Here is an 18,856-nt window from a genome sequence, read left to right on the forward strand (position 1 = left end):
ATTCAGAGTGCACCCTCCAGGACCCATCATTGTGCTGCAGTACCCTCCTCAGCTGTTCTGTTGCTGATGGATGGGGGGGGGGGGTTTGGTGGAATGTCTGGCGGTGTTCCTATAGACACTGGACACAGACCAGTGACATTGCCCACAGAAATCTATAGGATCCATTTTCTGTGTGATTGCAGTGAGAATGATGCTTCTGTGATAATGTCCTAAATGTTTACTACACCAGGGGATCTGTGCAGAAAGGAATTTGCCCTTTAGACCAGAAGATACCTTCAGTCTGTATTTGGTTATGGGGTCATAGCCAGACACCTTTCCAGTCCTCACTCTAAACTAGCAATTGAATGGTCATGAAGGAGGGCAGTTGTAGTTCAACAGTGTGTCTTGGGGTTAGAGATAGGGAAACTGTAGTGGAGTCCCAGATGTGGAATTCTATATTACAATTGACCTTTTTAGATAAGAGCCATAGCGTTTTACCAGGAGGTCAGAAAGTTCAGTTTTGGTCTCAGACCAGAGAAGCGTTTGCTGTTTGTTTTCCGCACCTCCTTCATTGAGTCCTATATGGCCTATGTCTAGAGTATCTGAAAGACTGTATCTCCTCCCCCTAAGAACCTGCTAGGGTTCTAAGATCTTCAGGGGAAAGCTTTCTCTTGGTCTCACCACCATCACAGGCTCACTTGATGAGGCCACAAGAGAGAGCCTTCTCAGGGGCTGTTCCAATAAATAAATAAATGCTTTATTTTTACCCCGCCTCTCTGTCAAAAGACAGTTGAGGCAGCTTACAATTAAAAGTCCATGCAATACATGCAATACACAATGTGCATAATATTCCAGTTATTCCCTCCCTCCCCTAAAACATCAATTAAACTCATTAAGAACTAAAATAATCCATTAAAATAAAGTTCCTCTGGAACATTTTTATGAGGAGGCTAGGCTCCCCCCCTCCGGCTTTCCTTTTGCTGACAGACAAAGATATTTTTGTTCAAGCAGGATTTTAATATATAATCATCATCAAGGAGGCTTGTATATGATGTGTGTGTGTGTGTGTGTGTGTGTGTGTTTAATTTGCTTTTCGGAGGGTTTTATGCAATTTTACATTGTTTTATTGAAATGATTTTAATTATTATATTTTGAAGGACTGAAGCAGACTGGAATCACAGCACAGTACATCTCCCTGTCTCCAAGTCTGAAACAGGGAAGGGATGCAAAGGACTGTTGGTGTCATACATTTTTAAACTGTTTTTGCCTGTGAGCTGCCTTGGGTCCATTTCCATAAGAAAGGTGGCATACTGTATAATTTCAATAAATAAATACATTGGCAGATGACTTGAAGGCACATATACACAGCCATGCTCTGTAACCAGAGAGAATGATCACAACTTCTGCTGATATTGGTCAATGTCTCAGTGGTGTTTCTTTATTTCCTTGTGACACTTGCAAAAATCAGGAAAGACAAGTAACAGTTCACATGACCACTCCTTAAAGTAGGTTTTCTTTAGCTCTTTAAGAAGCATCAATTTAAAGTTCTCTAGCTTCTTTTGTGTTACTTTCCCTTAGTGTAAAGTGTTGCTGCTGCTTTTCCGCACCTCCCATGACATGTGTATTCTTTTTCAAACTCCTCCTTCTCTTCATTCCCACATTGCCCGTATCTTCTGGTAAACATGTGATCTGCAGCCCTATACCATGTGATCCTTCCTGGGAAAAAGCAGCATCTCCTTCTTTCTTACTTTAACAGCATCATTTGCTGGCTTGTTCTCTCACTTTTCCTTTCCACTTTAAATGGCTGATTTTTGGTTGTCATGAAAGAGAAACAGACGTGACTCTTTTTAATTCAGTGCTATTGTGTTTAAGTAGCAGGGATGGTGAGAGATATTTGTGGGGTTTTCTTTATCGGGAAATAACTTGACAGTCACTTTTTGGTAGTATGTACTTTGGAAATGGAGAATGCCATTTTCATCTTTGTCTCAAGGCAACAAGATGTTTTGGGCCAGTCCTGTTTGTTATACAACCATTAATGTTCACAACTTCTGTTCACCAGACTCTTCTCTCTGACCCTGCAGCATACTTCAAAAAGTCAGTAACCATGACACCAACAGTCCTTTGCATCCCCTTCCACTTCCAGACTTGGAGACAGGGGAGTTTATCAGACAAGGGAAATTGGAAGTATAATCCAATGGCAATCTGAACGCAATCATGGGGTTTAACGTTATTACATGATAGACTACCACATGCAATTTCGGGCAATGGGAAGTCAGTGCGAACACAATAATGGGGTTTCACGTTATTGCGTTATAGACTACCACATGCAATTTCAGACAGTGCAAGCTATTTTCAGGCAATAGGAAGTCCATTTGAATTCACATAAATTCGCTGAACTAGCGAATTCACATGAATGCGTTCTGGCCCCACTTTCTTTTCATTCAAAATTAAGAGAAATTCCTCCTGTGTGATAAACTCCAGGGAGATGCACTGTGCTGTGATTCTAGTCTGCTTCAGTCCTTCAAAATGGTGAATAAAAGCAAAAGGTTTATCCCTTCAGTTGCTCTGATTTGCAGGTGCTGAGGAGGCCCCCAAAATACATTGTAAGCCAACAGTCTATCTCCATACACTCTATACATTGAGTGGAGGAGAGTTGTACTTCCAAGGACCCCTTTCAAAAGTATTAATCCCAAAGCCATCATTGGTTAAATGGTATTAATAAAGCTATTTCACTGTTGTGGTCTTAGGGGATTCCCCATCACCACAAAATTCACTGTTTTGTGACATTTTCCTTGGTTTCATGTATACAGTGTAGTTCTATAACCTACCTCTCCATCCTTCCTCTGGACCATTGTAAAGTAATTTTGCTCATTAATGCCTGCAGAAATAACAAAGGGGTCCAGAAAATGCAGATGAGTTTTGTCTTAAACTGAATTTTCTCTGACAAGTCAACAGTTTGCTCTGTTCTGAAAGATGCATTTATTTTATTTTATTTTATTTTATTTGTCTGAAGTGTGCAAGTCCCAGATAGCCCCATGGCCTTTGTGCGAGTCCTGCAGCAGCATGTGAATCCTGAGCTACAGCTGGTGCGTATGCATTGCTTTTTAAATGGACTCGAAGTGAGAAAAGAAAGAAAAGTTGAAAAGTGTTTCTACCAGGGAAAACAGCAAAGGAGGTGCATTTACACATGCATGCACGTGTACACACAGAAAGAGAGAGACAGCGAGCTCCTACTGCCTTGTGGGTATCCACCTTGTCAGCAGATGCTAGCCTCCCCCTCATACAAACTATACATCCTTCATGGAATATCTTGCTAATATATCAAGGGCTATATATATTATGCAATACATAGAACAAGTAAGATCTGCAACAATATATAGTATGGAGGGCTGCTGTTCAGTATTCCAGGCACTCCATTCCATTCCCCTAAAAAAATTATTTCCCCCATACCTCCCACATTCACATGGCATTCTGGAACCAGTAAGCCCACATTGTCCTCAGTGCGATCTTTGAGTTTAACCCCCACCCTGGTTTAGTTCCCCCCCTAATTGTTTGTTTGTTTCTATAAACCTTATGTTTCGCTCCTTATATTTCCATCTTGTGGGTAAGTGAGGTATTTTAGCTTGAACACGAGAAATTAAGGGATCTATATTCTTCACATGGAAAGTGCTTTTCTGGGGTTTAACCAGATTTAGTGAGCCTAAGCAGTGTAGTGGTTTGGGTGTTGGATTAGGACTCTGGAGACCAGGGTTCATACTCTCAGACTCATGGGATTATCACACAGGGGCCAATTCAGCAATAATTGCGGTAGTGAAAAAAAAATAGTTCTATAGTGCTCAGTATTTTCACACATTGTCTTGCGTGACAATGCAGGACAAAACCCATAGAACTGTGTGATTGATTTTTGCACAATTCAGTGAATGAATCAATATTACATTGGAATGGATTGTTGTGTGCAAGCGCCATTTCATTTTTAAAGTTCCTGAGCTGCTTTCTGCAGCCCTTTAAATTTTAAAGATCCTGGGCTGCTTCCTGGAGCCCAGTTAAAATTCAAAGTTCCCTAATTGCTGCTCACAGCCGCTTTCAAATGTAAAGACGCCAATGCTGCCCACAGCGCTTTTAAAATGCCAGGGTTGCTTCCCCAATACCGCAATTGAAGAGTGATTAGCTTTTGCACCCTTGCAATTGCGCTTCAGGTGAGGTATTGGAAAAAATTATTCATGGGATTTCCCAGATAATTGCTGGCTCTTCCTGGGAGAACTGCTGATTGAGTGTGATGTCATCTCCCAACCGATAACATAATTATCCCAGGAGTATGCCTTTTTCTTTCCCCTTTTTCATCTATCTGATAATCTCCTCAAAGAAAGGCAAAGGCAAACACCCTCTGAACAAATCTTGCCAGGAAAACCCTATGATGGGTTCATCGTTGGATTGCCATAAATTGGAAACTACTTGCACGTGCACAACAACAACAACCACATTTAATGCCAGGAAAAAAAGTGAATCCCACGATTTGAATAAAATGTACATGTTAGAGAAATCTGCAGAATTCTTTTGTAATACTCCTCAGAGTTCCAGCATGGGTTATACAAGCCTGCTTTATCACTTGTTATATATGTGACTGCTTATGGCTACATGTATTTGTGAGGGAATAGACCAGGTTTGTAAAGCTCTTGCTACAACATCTTTTACACAGTTAGTCTCAAAGGTGGTGCACGATCCCCTTGCATACTGGTTATGCATATCCTGTTGCCCATTTGTAGGTGCTGTGTCTGTTGCCCTCTAATCAGAAGGACTGTTACGATTCGGTAAAGAAGTTTGTTAGTCTTGAGCAGCCTGTTCCTAGTCAGTGTGTACTTGCTCGTACCCTGAGCAAGCAAGGAATGATGATGAGTGTGGCTACAAAAATTGCTCTGCAGATTGCCTGTAAGGTTGGCGGAGAGCTGTGGGCAGTTGAGATACCAGTAAGTAACTGTGTTTATATCTTATTTTTTCTTTCTTTGCATTCAAACAAAGCAGGTGCAGAGAGTTACTGTCAGCATTTTGTTTGACATTTAAATCTATTTAATATTAATAAACTGCTTTCTCGATGCTGTGGGAATTTCTAGCTTTGCATGGTGTGCCAGTGCATCTGCTCACTGGAGGATGTTTTAGCATGCCTCATTATACAGGAGCTTGCAAGTGTTTCCCACTGAGTAGAATAATGGTAGTTATGTGGTATATAAAAAGGAAGACTACATTACAGGTGGATAGACACAACAACAAGGTATGAGTATGAGCAATAACAATGCAAAAAAGGAATGATAATAGAAAGCAGGATGACCAAAGGATGAAATAAGGAGACAAGCAGCTGCTTCTGATGACTACTGGCACCCATCTTTTGCCCACCATCAGGATTTAACAGTCATGCTGAATAAGACCAAACTCAGTTTCCAGATGTCTAGCATTCAGTTTTGTCATTGGCCAGTTAGATGCTTATTGGAAGCTCAGAAGCAGAACATAAGGGCCACTGCCCCCTCCTGCTCATGTTCCCCTGGCACTGAGATGCGTCCTGCTACAATACTGGAGCTGCTATTTAGTCATTACAACTTTTAGCCATTAATAGCCATATCCTCCGTAAACCACCATGTTCTTTTATGCTATATGAATCCCACAGTACATAAAACATTTACATCACACAATCCTGGAAATGTGTTCCAGGATGCTTTGTAGCTATAGCTGTACACCAGATGTTGTTGAATCATAGGTAGCACTACTGCTCTAGAGATACCATCACCTGTGCTTAGCCACTGATTGAGTTCACTATTTTCTAACAGCTAAAATCACTGATGGTGGCTGGCATTGATGTCAACAAAGATGCTGTCAGCAAAGGAACCTCAGTTGTCGGATTTGTGGCCAGCATAAATACTTCAATAACTAGGTAAGATTCTTCTTTCCTAACCTGGGCCCTTTCAGACGTTTTCTGTACTTGCTTTGTAAAATGAAACTGACCCTACATTACTGTGTGCTGCTGTGTTATGGCTCATTCCCACTTACATTTAAACCAGTTTGCGATTCACCTTTGCTCCATGTTGGTAAATCGATTCTAAGAGGTTCGTCATTCCCATTATGAAAGTGGATCTTTTTATTATCCCCTTGTAATCACTTCTTTTTTGGCAAGATTGTTGTTCCACTAGTTTGCGCTGCTTCAGAATGTATGTCAATCATCTGTGCGTCATTAGTGAGGTAAGCGACAGCCCAGGCAGCCCAGTTTGGGGATTGATAGAAGATTTGATTCATTGGTTTTGCAACTACATACTTGCCTCACTGAGCTGCTGTTGGATCGCTGGGGTAATTGCAAGTGGCTGCAAAACCAGTGAATCGAATCTTCTGTCAATTAAAAAAAAATGATAGAAGATTCGATTCATTGAATTTGCAACTACTTGCCTCACTGATTGCCAGTAATTGCAAAATCAATTAATCGAATCTTCTATCAATTTTTTAAAATATCATGCGCCCATAGGTCACGCCACATGTACAAAGGCAGTGCTGAGAGAGGGGGGAAAGGTGGATCTACAAAAAACTGAGGAGGGATGACAAACACCCCTCTGCCATTAGTCCCTCACCTCCAGAATGATGCCATTCAGATCTGTTGTTCCCACTTGTTGAACTCACTTCGGGATCGATTCTTTCCAAAAGAACCACTAGGGAACTAGTGTCTGGAAAAAGTTTTTTGCATTTGCCTTGCTTTATCATGACAGAAATCAATCAAAGTAGTATCGGAATTGGTTTCAAATGGGAACGATGATATATAACCCGATCAGCGATTTGCTTTAAATCATAGTGGGAACGCGCCCTTAATGTGCTATGTGACAAATACCAATATCCTGCCAGTCCAATAATTATTATGGAGAAAAGAGCAAAGTATTGCCTACATCACTATTCATTTGCCATTTGTTTCCCCAAGAAAGTTTGGTTATACTTTTAAATCAATTTACATATTTGTACAAATGGAAAGAATCAGTGGCAGATGGCCCCTGAGCTTTGAAAAAAACCCTGTGCTATTGACATTTTCTCTGAAACAGGCTTCCCCAGCTCAAAATCTTTCATTGGCTGCATCAGCTAGGAGTGCTAGGAATTATAGTGCATCATGTCTGGTTGCCTCAGGTTGAAAAATGCTACAATGGGCGATGTAGGTGTGTATACAGCCTCAATGAAAGCAGCAGAGGCAGTAGAGCCTTGTAGAGAGTAGTATATAGCATTTGTTGTTGTGTGCCTTTAAGCAGTTTCTGACGTAAGGTGACCCCATCACAGGGTTTTCTTGGCAAGATTTGTTGAGAGGGGTTTTTGCCTTTGCCTTCTTCTGATGCTGAGAAGTGTGATTTGCCCATGGTCACCCAATGGGTTACCATGGCCAAGCAGGGATTCAGACCTTGGTCTCCAGGGTTGTAGCCCAACACTCAAACTGCCACACTGGTTCTCTCAAGTATACTATAGAGCAGAGCAGAGACGATAGAGCAGTATAGACCTTAGAATGAGTTTTATAAACCTGTATTGTTATAGCTGTTTAAGAGCTCTGTAACAAATTTTCTTTCCTTTCACAATCAGGTGGTATTCTCACTGTGTAATGCAACATGCAGGAACAAATACTGCAGATTGTTTAAAGATCTGTATGGAAGGTAGGAGTATTGTATACATTAATGAAATATACCTTGCTATTAAGAGTCTAATCATGGCTATTCATAATATTGGCTAATAATTTTGAATGAGACCAATTTTGTCATTTTGATACTGGGTGGACCGTAGCAATCTTCTGTGTAGATGTGTTTGGGAAACACATGTTTGCCAATATAATGTGTTCTTCTCCCTGTACATGTATAGCTCTGATTCGCCATGACTCTTACTGTTTTTGGTTCTGGTTCACTGAGCTGGGCAGCTGACAGTGCTGGAAAGGCAGGCGAATGTATTCGGTTGGCTCTGTGCCATGTCTAGGCCTGTGAATATTAATTTATAAGTGTCCCATGCTCAACATGTGGCATCAGAGGCACAGGTGGCTCTGTAGGTGCGTTTGCATGTGTGTGCCTTCAGGTTGTCCATCAACTTATGGCCATCCTGTGAATTTCATAGGGTTTTGTTAGGCAAGGAATACTCAGAGGTAGTTTGCCAGTTCCTTCTTCTGAAGGTAGCCTACAGCACCCTGTATTCATTGGTGGTGTCCCATCCAAGTACTCACCAGGGCTAACACAGCTTAGCTTCCAGGATCGATCAGGATCTGATGCCTTTAGGATAGTTAGGCCAGAAGATTGGGTGACTACTAGTACTACAGTGGGCCCTTGATATACGTGGGGGATCTGTTCCAGATCCCCCCCCGCGTATACCAAAATCCACGTATGCTCAAGTCCCATTTGTCCCAGCCGCCATTGGGACAAAAGTCTCTGCCCCCCCCCCCTCTCCTCCCTCCCTGCCTCCCTCCCTCCCTGCCTCCCTCCCTTCCCTTCCTTTTATTTACCTTGAAAGTCTCAGCACGGCTACTTGGCCTCTACTGCCACCACCGCCGCTGCAGGACAAGTCGGGTGGCAGCGGTGTCGGCGTTGGACAAGCCTTGGCCTCCTCGCCGCTGCCGTGAAAGGGCGCGATGGTGGTGCTGCAGGCCTCTTGGCCCCTAACAGCACTGCCACCGGGTTTTTCCCACGGCGGCAGCAAGGAAGCAGAGCTGCCGCGCCGGAGTCCTTCAAGGCCTCCAGCGCCGGCATCCAGCCTCCTCCATGCCTCCACCGCCACAGAAAGGCCCAGTGATGGTGCTGTTGGAGGCCAAGAGGCCTCCAGCAATGCCATCGAGCCCTTTCACGGTACCGGCGAGGAGGCTGAGGCTTGGCCGCTGCTGCTGCCACCCGGCTTGTCCTGCAGCGGTGGCGGCAGAGGCCAAGCAGCTGCGCAGAGACTTTCAAAGTAAGTAAGAGGAAGGGAAGTGAGGGAGGGGAGGGAGGAGAAAGAAGTTGTCCCCAATGGCAGTGTGCGTGCACGCGCGCTGCCATTGGGAACAACTTCCCGATTTGCCATCCGTGGATGCTCAAATTCGCAGATGGCAAATCCACATATAAGAAGGGCCGACTGTATAACATATAAAATTAAATGTAATTTAAGCCCTGGTGATGTAGTGGTTAAATACCTGTACTGCAGCCACTCACAAACTGCAAGGTTGCAAGTTCAATACCAACCAAGGACTCAGGCTCGACTCAAGCTTGCATCCTTCCAAGGTTGCTAAAATGAGTCCTGAGCTTGTTGGGGGCAATTAGCTTACACATTGTAAACCGATCAGAGAGTGCTTAAGTGCACTGATAAGCAGTATAGAAATGTACTTGCTATTGCTACTAAATATTTAAATTATGCACTTTTGTAACTGTTTTCATAGTAATAGCCAAGTTCTGTAACTAATTTTCAAGGTGCAAAAAGTGATAGCAGCCCTTGGCTCCTCAGGGACTGATCTGCTAGGATCTCACATTGTGAGCTTCTCCCTATGTTTTTTTTTTACATGTGAGACCTGTCACATGATTCCATTCTGTATTTCCTTACAATTTTGTAGGCGCTATCAACAAATGGCAGAAGTGCAATAATGGACAGCTGCCAGCACGGATAATTGTGTACCGTGATGGCGTCGGAGATGGGCAGCTGAGGATGGTGGTAGACTATGAAGTCCCACAGTTACTGAGTGTTCTTAATGAATGTAGTGGTGGTTTCAGGTAAATAAATTCCATTCTGCCATTTGTCTTGTCAGCAGATAGTTCAAATTTCACAAGACCCTCCATATGCAATTCTCCCAATGTGTGCTTAATCCAGACCATGATTAGGAGACCAGAAAGTAGTTTTTAATCTCCTCTTTTGTTATAGTTATTATGTATTTATATAGCACCATCAATGTACATGACACTATATAAAAATAAAGCAATAAAAAACACATCCTGCCACAGGTATGCAATCTCATAACAAATTGTTAAATAATAATAAATAAAATTTTTATTTTTATACCGCCCTTCCATAGATCAGGGCGGTTAACAACACAATAAGCAATAAAAACACAAAATATACATCAAAATTAAAACCATTACAACTAGACAGAATAAAAACCCCGTTCTTCTTTCCCTGCCCTTTATCACAAGTGAAAGTGAAAAATAAGAGCTTAACCATCCAATTACTTACTCGCTTTATTTCTTTGCTTTCATATCAGAAGACCCAGACTGTCTGTGGTGGTGGTTAGGAAGAAAAGCCTTTGTCGCTTCTTCACTGAAGCCAACAGGAGCCTGCAAAATCCTCCTGTTGGGACAGTTATTGACATGGAGGCCACTCGACCTGAATGGCAAGTATACGTTGGCATAAGATCAAAACAAGTGGCGAACAGCTACAAATCAGCTGAATAGGGGATTGTAAACTTGCTAAGCAAGCACTTTAAAAAGTGATTGCAGGGCCTGCAGGGGAGGTCTTATTAAAGAACAAAGATACTAGTTTAGGAGAAATAAAGTAAATAAACTTTATTATAAGAACTTAGTTTAAGGGTAGTAAATGTATTTGAGATACTATGCTAAGGATACTTTCTCGAGAGAGAGCTCAAAGAGCACTGACAGGAAGGAAGTGAAGTCATTCTTCATGAGTATTGGTTTACATTCCAGATGAAGGCAGGACAGATGAGAAAACAGTCAAATTGCTCTAACTATCAAGGCCTGTTACTATTCCTTCAGCAATTTATCTTGATTTTTTGTGAAAAGTTTGTTTGAGGGTTTTTTCGCCCCATTGTTCTCTGCTTTCAAGAAGCAGCATGGTATAGTGGTTTGAGTATTGGTCTACAACTCTGGAGACCAGAGTTCATTTCCCTGCTTGCCCATGGAAACCCACTGGGCAATCCTTGAGCAAGTCACATTCCCCCAGCCTCAGAGAAAAGCAAAAGGAAGCCCCTTATGAACATATCTTGCCAAGAAAATCCCATGATGGGTTCACCTAAGAGTCACCATTAGTCAGAAATGACTTGAAGACACACAACAACATCTGCTTCCAACTGTGTTTTCCTTTACTGCTTATTCAGCTACAATCCCTCTGTTGAAGACTTGCTTATGTTATTGCCCAAATGATCTGATGTTCTGAATTACATCTGAATAATCAAAATCTACAAAAGAGTGATGCTTTTATTGGTCAAACAAAATGTAAAAAATACATCATGCAAGCTTTTGAAGCTTCATTGGCTCCTTCATTGGGCAAATATATTAAAAATAATACCGAAGAAAAGTAATGATGTCAAGAGTCAAAAGCCTACATTTTGTCTCCAATGTTATTTAACAGTTAAAAAGGTCTAGATAGATCTCAATGCAGGCAGAGGCCACTCCCCTTCTTGGCCACGTGGGGATTTTGTTGGAGGTAAAAACCTCAAAGAGTTAAAACCTAGTCCGTTAGCTTCTTCTTGTTAAAGTTTCCCCTGTTGCAGCAAAATTTGGTATCTTCAAATGCAGGAAACCTATTCAGGGGGAGCTGTGTTGGCCATGTAGCAAAATGCAACAAAATCCACAAAAGAACGATTCCTTCATTGGCCAACCAAAATCCACTGGACACTGTGACAAATAGGAGTTTTCTTTATACATATGTTGCAAAGCTTCATGTTCCAGGAACTGAGATGGGTAGGTGGCCAGGAAGGGCTAGGCAAGATAGTTCACAATAGGTTCCCTTTAATTACAAAAAGCAGATAGGATGGGATGCCCAGATTCAGTAGAGTCTGAGGAGATGATCACACATAGCTTTTAAATTGCAATTAAAGTGGGAAAATAACCACCTTTGGTGATACATATTAAACTGTCACCTCAGACTCACCGTTGTGCCTTGGAAGTGTGGTTGGAGTGCATCTTTTCATTGCTGGGGAAAACCTGTCAATAAGATCCCAATCACACTGCTGTGCCATTAGTCTTCACATGCAATACATTTCTCCCACAGCAGTTCTGACATTGTACAGTCATGTGGTGTCAGTCTCCCTCTCTCTCCCCTCCCCCTTGCTATTCCCAAGTGGAGCAGTTTGTTTTGTTTTGTTTTTCTTTTCCTTGCTTTAATAAATTGCATTGCTATAATTATTAAATTGTGCATAGGATAGGGAAGTGGGATTAAGGAGGAGAGTGGGAGAGAAAGATATGGGGCCAGAATCTGCATATGTATGTAACTGCCATTTTTTGAGCATTGGAGTGCCTTTCTCAAAATGTGCAGCATTTAGGGTTTCAAAATTGGACAGCCTCCCTGTCCATCTGCCTTCCTGGAAATGTGTGGTATATTTTTCAAAGACCAGAGTAGAAATCTATCTGTTATGAAACCCACTATTGGTTGCTCATGGCACAATCCAACATAATCATCTCATGCATGTAGCAGTCACACAAGGCTTTTGCAATAAATTGTGCCTTTGATTAATAAGTTCTGGGGTTTTCTAGTACCCATTAAAATTGTTTCCTATCTCAAAATCTCTGAAGCGATTTGATATCTTTCATCCTGTCAAATTTGTAAAACCATAAAGCATTTCCCAATAAAAATGTAGTTACAAGCTAGGGGAAAAAAGATTTTCCATCTGTATGTGATATAAGAAAATAACAAGAAACAGTGGAAGGCAAATGTGTTTTAATTATTACTTTACATGCCTTAAGAAGGGTTGGTTGACTACTAAATTAATATATGCTTACTGTAATATGAATCCTCTAATCAGTGTCTTTACCTCTAGCATTAACTTGCACACACTACATTATTTCCTGCCATTAATTCTAACTTTGCCCCAAAGGTATGACTTTTTCTTAATAAGCCAACTAGTACGGCAAGGTACCGTGAACCCAACGTATTACAATGTTGTCTATGATGATAATGGATTAAAGCCAGACCACATGCAGCGCCTCACATATAAGATGTGCCACCTGTACTACAACTGGACTGTAAGTAACACAGTTTCATGCAATCAGCATTGCTAATGCTCCCCACCAACCTATCTCTGACTGATTAATTCAGGAGTGATTTTGCTATATGTATTTCTGTATGGTAGAAGCTTAGTCTAAGGGACCCTTGCTTGGGGTCAATTCTAGCTCTATGATCATACCATATGTAATGTTGGAAAAGGAATAGTGTTGCCAGGTTTTCAAAACAACAGTTGAAATTCATGATGTGAAGGGTTGAAAATCAGTAATGATTAACAAGTTTTATGTTCTACCTAAATGCCAAATGAAAGTATTGATTTCAGTAAACCTAGACAGGTGTTTCTCTGAGAAATTAACATATTGTCCACATCCATAAATTACATGATGCACACATTTCTGTCTTTATGAGCAGTTCACACTCCAAAATGGATTTTTTTTTTTTGGCATCTTGTTTAGTCTACATAAAACGAAAAGGCTTCCAGCCTCCAAATAAGAGACATTGGTTATAATAAGGGACATTCATTCACAACTCTAGAAAGGAATGGCTGAATTCACCTTTCCCTAACCTGGCACACTTGAAGGTATCAGACTCCTCCGTCATCCTCAGCCAGAACATGCATGATGGCTTGATATGATAGAGTTGTAGTCCAATGCATCTGCAGGCTACTGGGTTAGGGAAGGCTGCTCTGTGGATTCAAATACAGTAGTGCCCTCCTCCAGCCTGCATATTTTGTGGCACTCAGTGCCAGAAATACAATCCACCAAAGGCAATTGTTGTTACCCGACTTGAACTGTTAAAACAATGATAACACTTGGTTAAAAAAAAAATCATGAACTGGCATTTCATACTTGAATGGATGCATTTTCCTCTATATGTCTGCCTAAGATCTGAGATCTTCTGGAGAAGCCCTCCGTATGTTGTGAATCCAGGCAATACACTGTGGGAGGACTTAGAGCTCCAGTTGATGCCAATGCTCATGTTATTCTAGAACCACATAAAATATGGCTTTTACTAAAGCTTTTGGGGCCTAATTGTTTGGAGTGTTCTAACTAGTATAAACTGTCTTGTTTTATCATGTATACTCAACTGTAAGTCGACTTCATATATAAGTCAAAGGCAGGTTTTGGGGCCAAAATTCTGGGTTTTGATATGACCCTAGGATAAGTCAAGGGTAAAATTTAGGGGCATGTGACAAAGGATCTAAAGAAGGAAGCAAAGGAAAACAATGCCAAAGAACTGTTAAAAATTTCAGCAGGCATAACTGTGTTCATACTAAAGGCTGGAGGGATGAGAGCATAAAGTGGGGACAGTGCTTCCAGGAGAGATTATGCTCTTGCTTTTCACCAGGGGATGGTTCCTTTTTACCATAAGAGTTAAAGAACAATATTTACATTGACCTGTGGATAAGTCAACCCAGGTTTCTGGGTTAATTTTTTGACTAAAATTTCTAGACTTATACATGAGTATATACAGTAACATGTTAAGTTGCTTAATGTGCTTTTCATCTGTAAATTATTCTTTACTAAATTAAATTATTTTAAATTGGTTTTGTTACATTCTGCTTTGAGACCCTAAGACAAAATATAGATATAAAATATAAATATTTTAATAAAATTTTAAAAATTATTTTCAGAGGTCTTGGAAGTAGCTTTTTGTTTTCACAAATGGTAGGATCTCTGATATATACTCCTTTTATTTGTTCTGTAGGGCCTAATCCGAGTCCCAGCACCTTGCCAATATGCTAGCAAATTGACGTTTTTGGTGAGCCAAAGTATCCACAGAGAACCAAGCCTGGAACTTGCTGACAAGCTTTTCTATTTGTGAAGATGTTGAGATGGCAGTTGTTAAGAGGGGAGGAAGAGTAGGCTAATTCAGACACACATAAAAGATTTTTGTTCCTATAACACTTTAATGTTGCTTTTAAAATTAAAGTTATGTACTGTTTGGTTGTATGACTTGCTTTTGTAATTGTCTGCTTGGGCACAGTATATTAATATTTTTCTTGATTTTATTTATTTCTAGACACAGTATTAGCCAGGTTAGGGGATATTGTGTTATACATAAAACAAAGTAGTGTGGCATGGTTTGTGTACGTAAGTCATTGCCATCTTATGTTTTAGTGGCTTTTGATCCAGAAAGTCTCAGTGTGAGCCCAGTAGTGAGTTCCCCTTCTCCTCCCTGTTATTTCTAGCTGCTGCTGCTTAGTTACAGTTGTGTTCTGCCCCATCATATAAAGGTCTCTGCTGAACTTACAATGAATACAGCCCTTTCCTTCTTGCATGCCAGCAAGTGAATTTGGAGGCTAATGGGCAAATGCAGTTGCTTCTTACTGTTGTTCACTTTCTCACCCTCTAAAGAGGAAAGTTGCAAGTAGGTTGTTGAGTGGGGAGCACGGGGCAATCTTCAGACAGTGCATAAGAATGGATTCTCTGCAGAGGTCTGGATTTTAGTATTTCATCTGGACTTTAGTATTTTCCCTCCAGCTCAATATCCCACAGGCTGAGAGAAACATGAGAGACATGGGGATGCACCTGTTTCATAGGCCCAATTCAGAAGACGAAAATAATCCAGGATGAATCTGGGTTGAATCTCCATTGTTCACATGGATTTTGAATGCACCCAATCAAGTTTGGGGGCGGGCTGCCGAAAAACCCACTAAATTTGCGATAATTGGTATGGGAGGTTCCTGAATTTTAAATGATTCACTTCGTTGGTCATGTGAATAACAGATGTGAATAGACCCAGGATAAATGTTCTGCATGTCTTGAACGCGTTCTGAATGTGTTTGCATCGTCGACTCCATCTTTATTTGAGTGCCGGCACATGCAAGCAACAGAACCTGCAGAGATGCAGTTCAATAGGGTGAACAACAAGCCCAGAACATGTGAGTGAGATTAGTTGCACAGTTAGGCTTAAAAAAATGACATCTGAAAGACCCCATAGTCTCCTCTCCCATTCTTCCTTCTGTGAGCTAACTGAGCGCTGTAATGCTGGATCATTGCATTGTGTGTTGCCCTTTCCTTCACATCACACAGGAAGATGATGTGAGTGAGACACAGTGTATCCAGCTGTATGTTTAAAGGAAAAAAGGGGGAAGAGATACAGAGATGTTGATAGCTTTGTATTTTACCATATTCTTAGGATATATGTTTGACAAGTTACACAAAGGAACAGAAATATTGAGAAATGATAAAAATTCAAGATCAGTTAAAGAGTGAAGAGAGGAGTTATTGGCCACCTATTTCAGAGCTGGCTATAAGGACTAGAAACTTCCTTTTAAGAAGTGAAAAGCATTCCTTTTTTTTTTATCATAATTGCAAAAAGGAAAGGAAAGGAAAAAAGTCACATCAGAAATAAATGTGCAATTATATTGTTAATTCAAAAATCTCCTTTAACCCTGCCTCCTTCATTATAACTGGTATCCCACCCCTTTTTCTGTTGCGCAAAACCTACCAATTTCCTCTGCCATTTTGTAACACTAGATTCAAACTCATTTATATCTTTGTGGATTTGTGCAATTGTTCACAAAAGCCAACATTCTCAATGTGATTTTATGTTCAGTGATACCAAGTTTGGTGACTGGGTGGTGAAATTCTACATGAAGCTTGATGACAGTGGTTCTGCAGGTGCTTGAAATTGGTCATGCTCCAATCTCTGTGGCCCAGGAACCTATTCTTTTGACAGCACTGGTTCACAATGCAAGGAAATCCTGGTAAAGAAAAGCAGAACTTTTCCCCTATCAAATGGCAGAAAAAATGATAGATATAGGATGGGGGGGACACCTGGCTTAACAAGACTACATGGGAAAGGAGTCCAAGTAGACCACAAGTTGAACATGAGTCATTAATGCGATATGGCCAGTGCGATTCTAGGCTGCAGCAATAGAAGTATAGTTTCTAGATCAAGGGAAGTAATAGTGCCACTCTATTCTGCTTGGGTCAGGTCTCACCTGGAATATTGTGTACAGTTCTGGGCACCACAATTCAAAAAGGATGTTGACAAGTTGTATTGTGTCCAGAGGATGGCCACCAAAATGCTAAAGGGTCTGGAAACCATTCCTTATGAGGAAAGACTTAGAGAGCTTGGTATGTTTAGCCTGGATAAGAATCAATTAAGGGGTGATCTGATAGCCCTGTTTTAAGTATTTGAAGGGGTGTCACAATGAGGAGGGAGCAAGCTTGTTTTCTGCTGCTCCAGAGACTAGAACACAGAACAAAGGATGTAAGCTACAGGAAAAGAGATTCCATCTCAACATTAGGAGGACCTTCCTGACAGAGCTGTTTGACAATGGAGCACACTCCCCCAGAGTGTGATGGAGTCTCCTTTGGAGGTTTTTAAGCAGAAGCTGGATAGCATCTGTCAAGGGTGCTTTGATTGAGAGTTCCTGCATGGCAAGGGGTTGGACTAGATAGTCTCTTCCAACTCTACGATTCTTTGAAGTGTTCTTGAATATTGTAAGAGTAAAGGAACAGATGCTATTAGAGAGAGTGTTTGGAATCTACATTTAAAACAGAAACAACATACATGTTTATATTTAGGTCTAACATTTACTCTTCAGAAGCACTGAAAAAGTTTGAAAGGTCAGGTTTCATTCCATATTAAGACATGCCATGTTGGCTTTCTGCTCCCAGTCATCCTTGATATGTGGTTTGCTGTGGGTTGTGCAGTACTGCTTCCCAGTATTAGCAGTAATAAACTGTGTGTTCAAATTACTTCATTATGTATTATTTCAGTGATATCAGCAACGTGGGACATTATCACATGGGAGGAATGTCTCGAAAGAAAAGAAAGTGGGGCCAATTCAGAAATGAACACAAGTATGTTGATGGTTATCATACCACAGAAGAACACAGCGCCCATCACAAAGCCAAAGTAGTGCGAATGCAAACAAAATTATCATGAGTACGTACCCTTCGTAGTCTAGAATTTGAATTAGCACCTCTGCACGTGCGCAGTGAGGGCAGAATTGGATCGTGACCTTTTTACACTTCTGGAGGGCTTGCTTCCGGTTCCCATAGTTTTGCCTTGTTTCACATTATTTGCTCATTCATTACCCTTTATTTCACGTTATTTAGGCAATTCACCAATTCAAAACCAGTCCAAAGCAACCTTGTACTGTACTTGATTTGAGCATTGGACTATGACTCTAGAAGGCAGGGACTGAATCCCACTCAGTGACCTGGTGCAAGTCACACTCTCTCAGCTTCCTCAGAAAACAGCAATGGCAAATCCCATCTGAATAACCTGCCAAGAAAACCCTGTGACAGGGTTGCAAGAGAGAGAGAGACAATCCCTTCCCTCAAGTTGGAGAGGATGAGTTTGCAAAGGGAAAGACAGAAAGAGCTGAGAGGAGGAGGGAGGGAGGCAGTGTGTGTGTGTCTCTGTGGGGAGAGAGGGCTGCTTCATCCCCAAAATAGCTCCAGAGATACTCAGCGAGGCTGAGAGAAAGCCCCACACACCTGGAGGGAAGGAAAAATTGCAGCCAGCAAAGGAGCTTGGGAATTGTAGTCTGATTCAAAGGTAATCTAAGAGCAACTGAGACATGCTTTCCATACCTGCCAAATTCGAATTGAACGCAACTTTGAACAGGATTTATAAATTCTATATTTCCCCGAATTTACACATCTCTTGGTTGACCCTGGATTGAGTTCGAATCAACCTATCATTGACTTTGATTACGTGTGATAACCTCTCGTGCAAAATATGTGAAACCCCATGATTGCATCTGGGATCACACTGCATTGACCTTCCAATTTCCCCCATGTGAGTGATAATGTCCTCTGTAAGGTAAATGAACGAATGAAGTGGTCCCCATATTAGAGAAATATTAGCTCCTCCTCCCCATATTAGCTCCTCCCTCCATAACTGTCATTTTTCAGCCTGCGCGGGAGAGACTACGCTGGCCCAGTTCCACCAGGGCTAGCCTGAAGATAGAGGTTCCTCCCTCCATAACTGTCATTTTTCGACCTGCGAGGGA

General features: G+C 41.3%; 1 protein-coding gene across 4 annotated transcripts in view; it reads left to right on the plus strand.

The window, feature by feature from the left end:
- The window catches only part of PIWIL4 (piwi like RNA-mediated gene silencing 4), a 53,863-nt gene extending 39,032 nt beyond the window's left edge, over nucleotides 1-14,831 (plus strand). For all 4 annotated transcript variants that reach the window (XM_042460603.1, XM_042460606.1, XM_042460604.1 and 1 more), the window contains exons 14-21: nucleotides 2,993-3,065; nucleotides 4,743-4,943; nucleotides 5,796-5,899; nucleotides 7,567-7,637; nucleotides 9,542-9,698; nucleotides 10,184-10,312; nucleotides 12,752-12,899; nucleotides 14,587-14,831. In XM_042460603.1, the coding sequence (XP_042316537.1) occupies nucleotides 2,993-3,065; nucleotides 4,743-4,943; nucleotides 5,796-5,899; nucleotides 7,567-7,637; nucleotides 9,542-9,698; nucleotides 10,184-10,312; nucleotides 12,752-12,899; nucleotides 14,587-14,703 (1,000 nt within the window). In that variant the 3' untranslated portion in view covers nucleotides 14,704-14,831. The remainder of the gene's footprint in view (nucleotides 1-2,992; nucleotides 3,066-4,742; nucleotides 4,944-5,795; nucleotides 5,900-7,566; nucleotides 7,638-9,541; nucleotides 9,699-10,183; nucleotides 10,313-12,751; nucleotides 12,900-14,586) is intronic.
- Nucleotides 14,832-18,856: the final 4,025 nt, after the last annotated feature.

The sequence above is a fragment of the Sceloporus undulatus genome, chromosome 3 (assembly GCF_019175285.1).
Source record: "Sceloporus undulatus isolate JIND9_A2432 ecotype Alabama chromosome 3, SceUnd_v1.1, whole genome shotgun sequence".
Lineage (NCBI taxonomy): Eukaryota > Metazoa > Chordata > Lepidosauria > Squamata > Phrynosomatidae > Sceloporus > Sceloporus undulatus.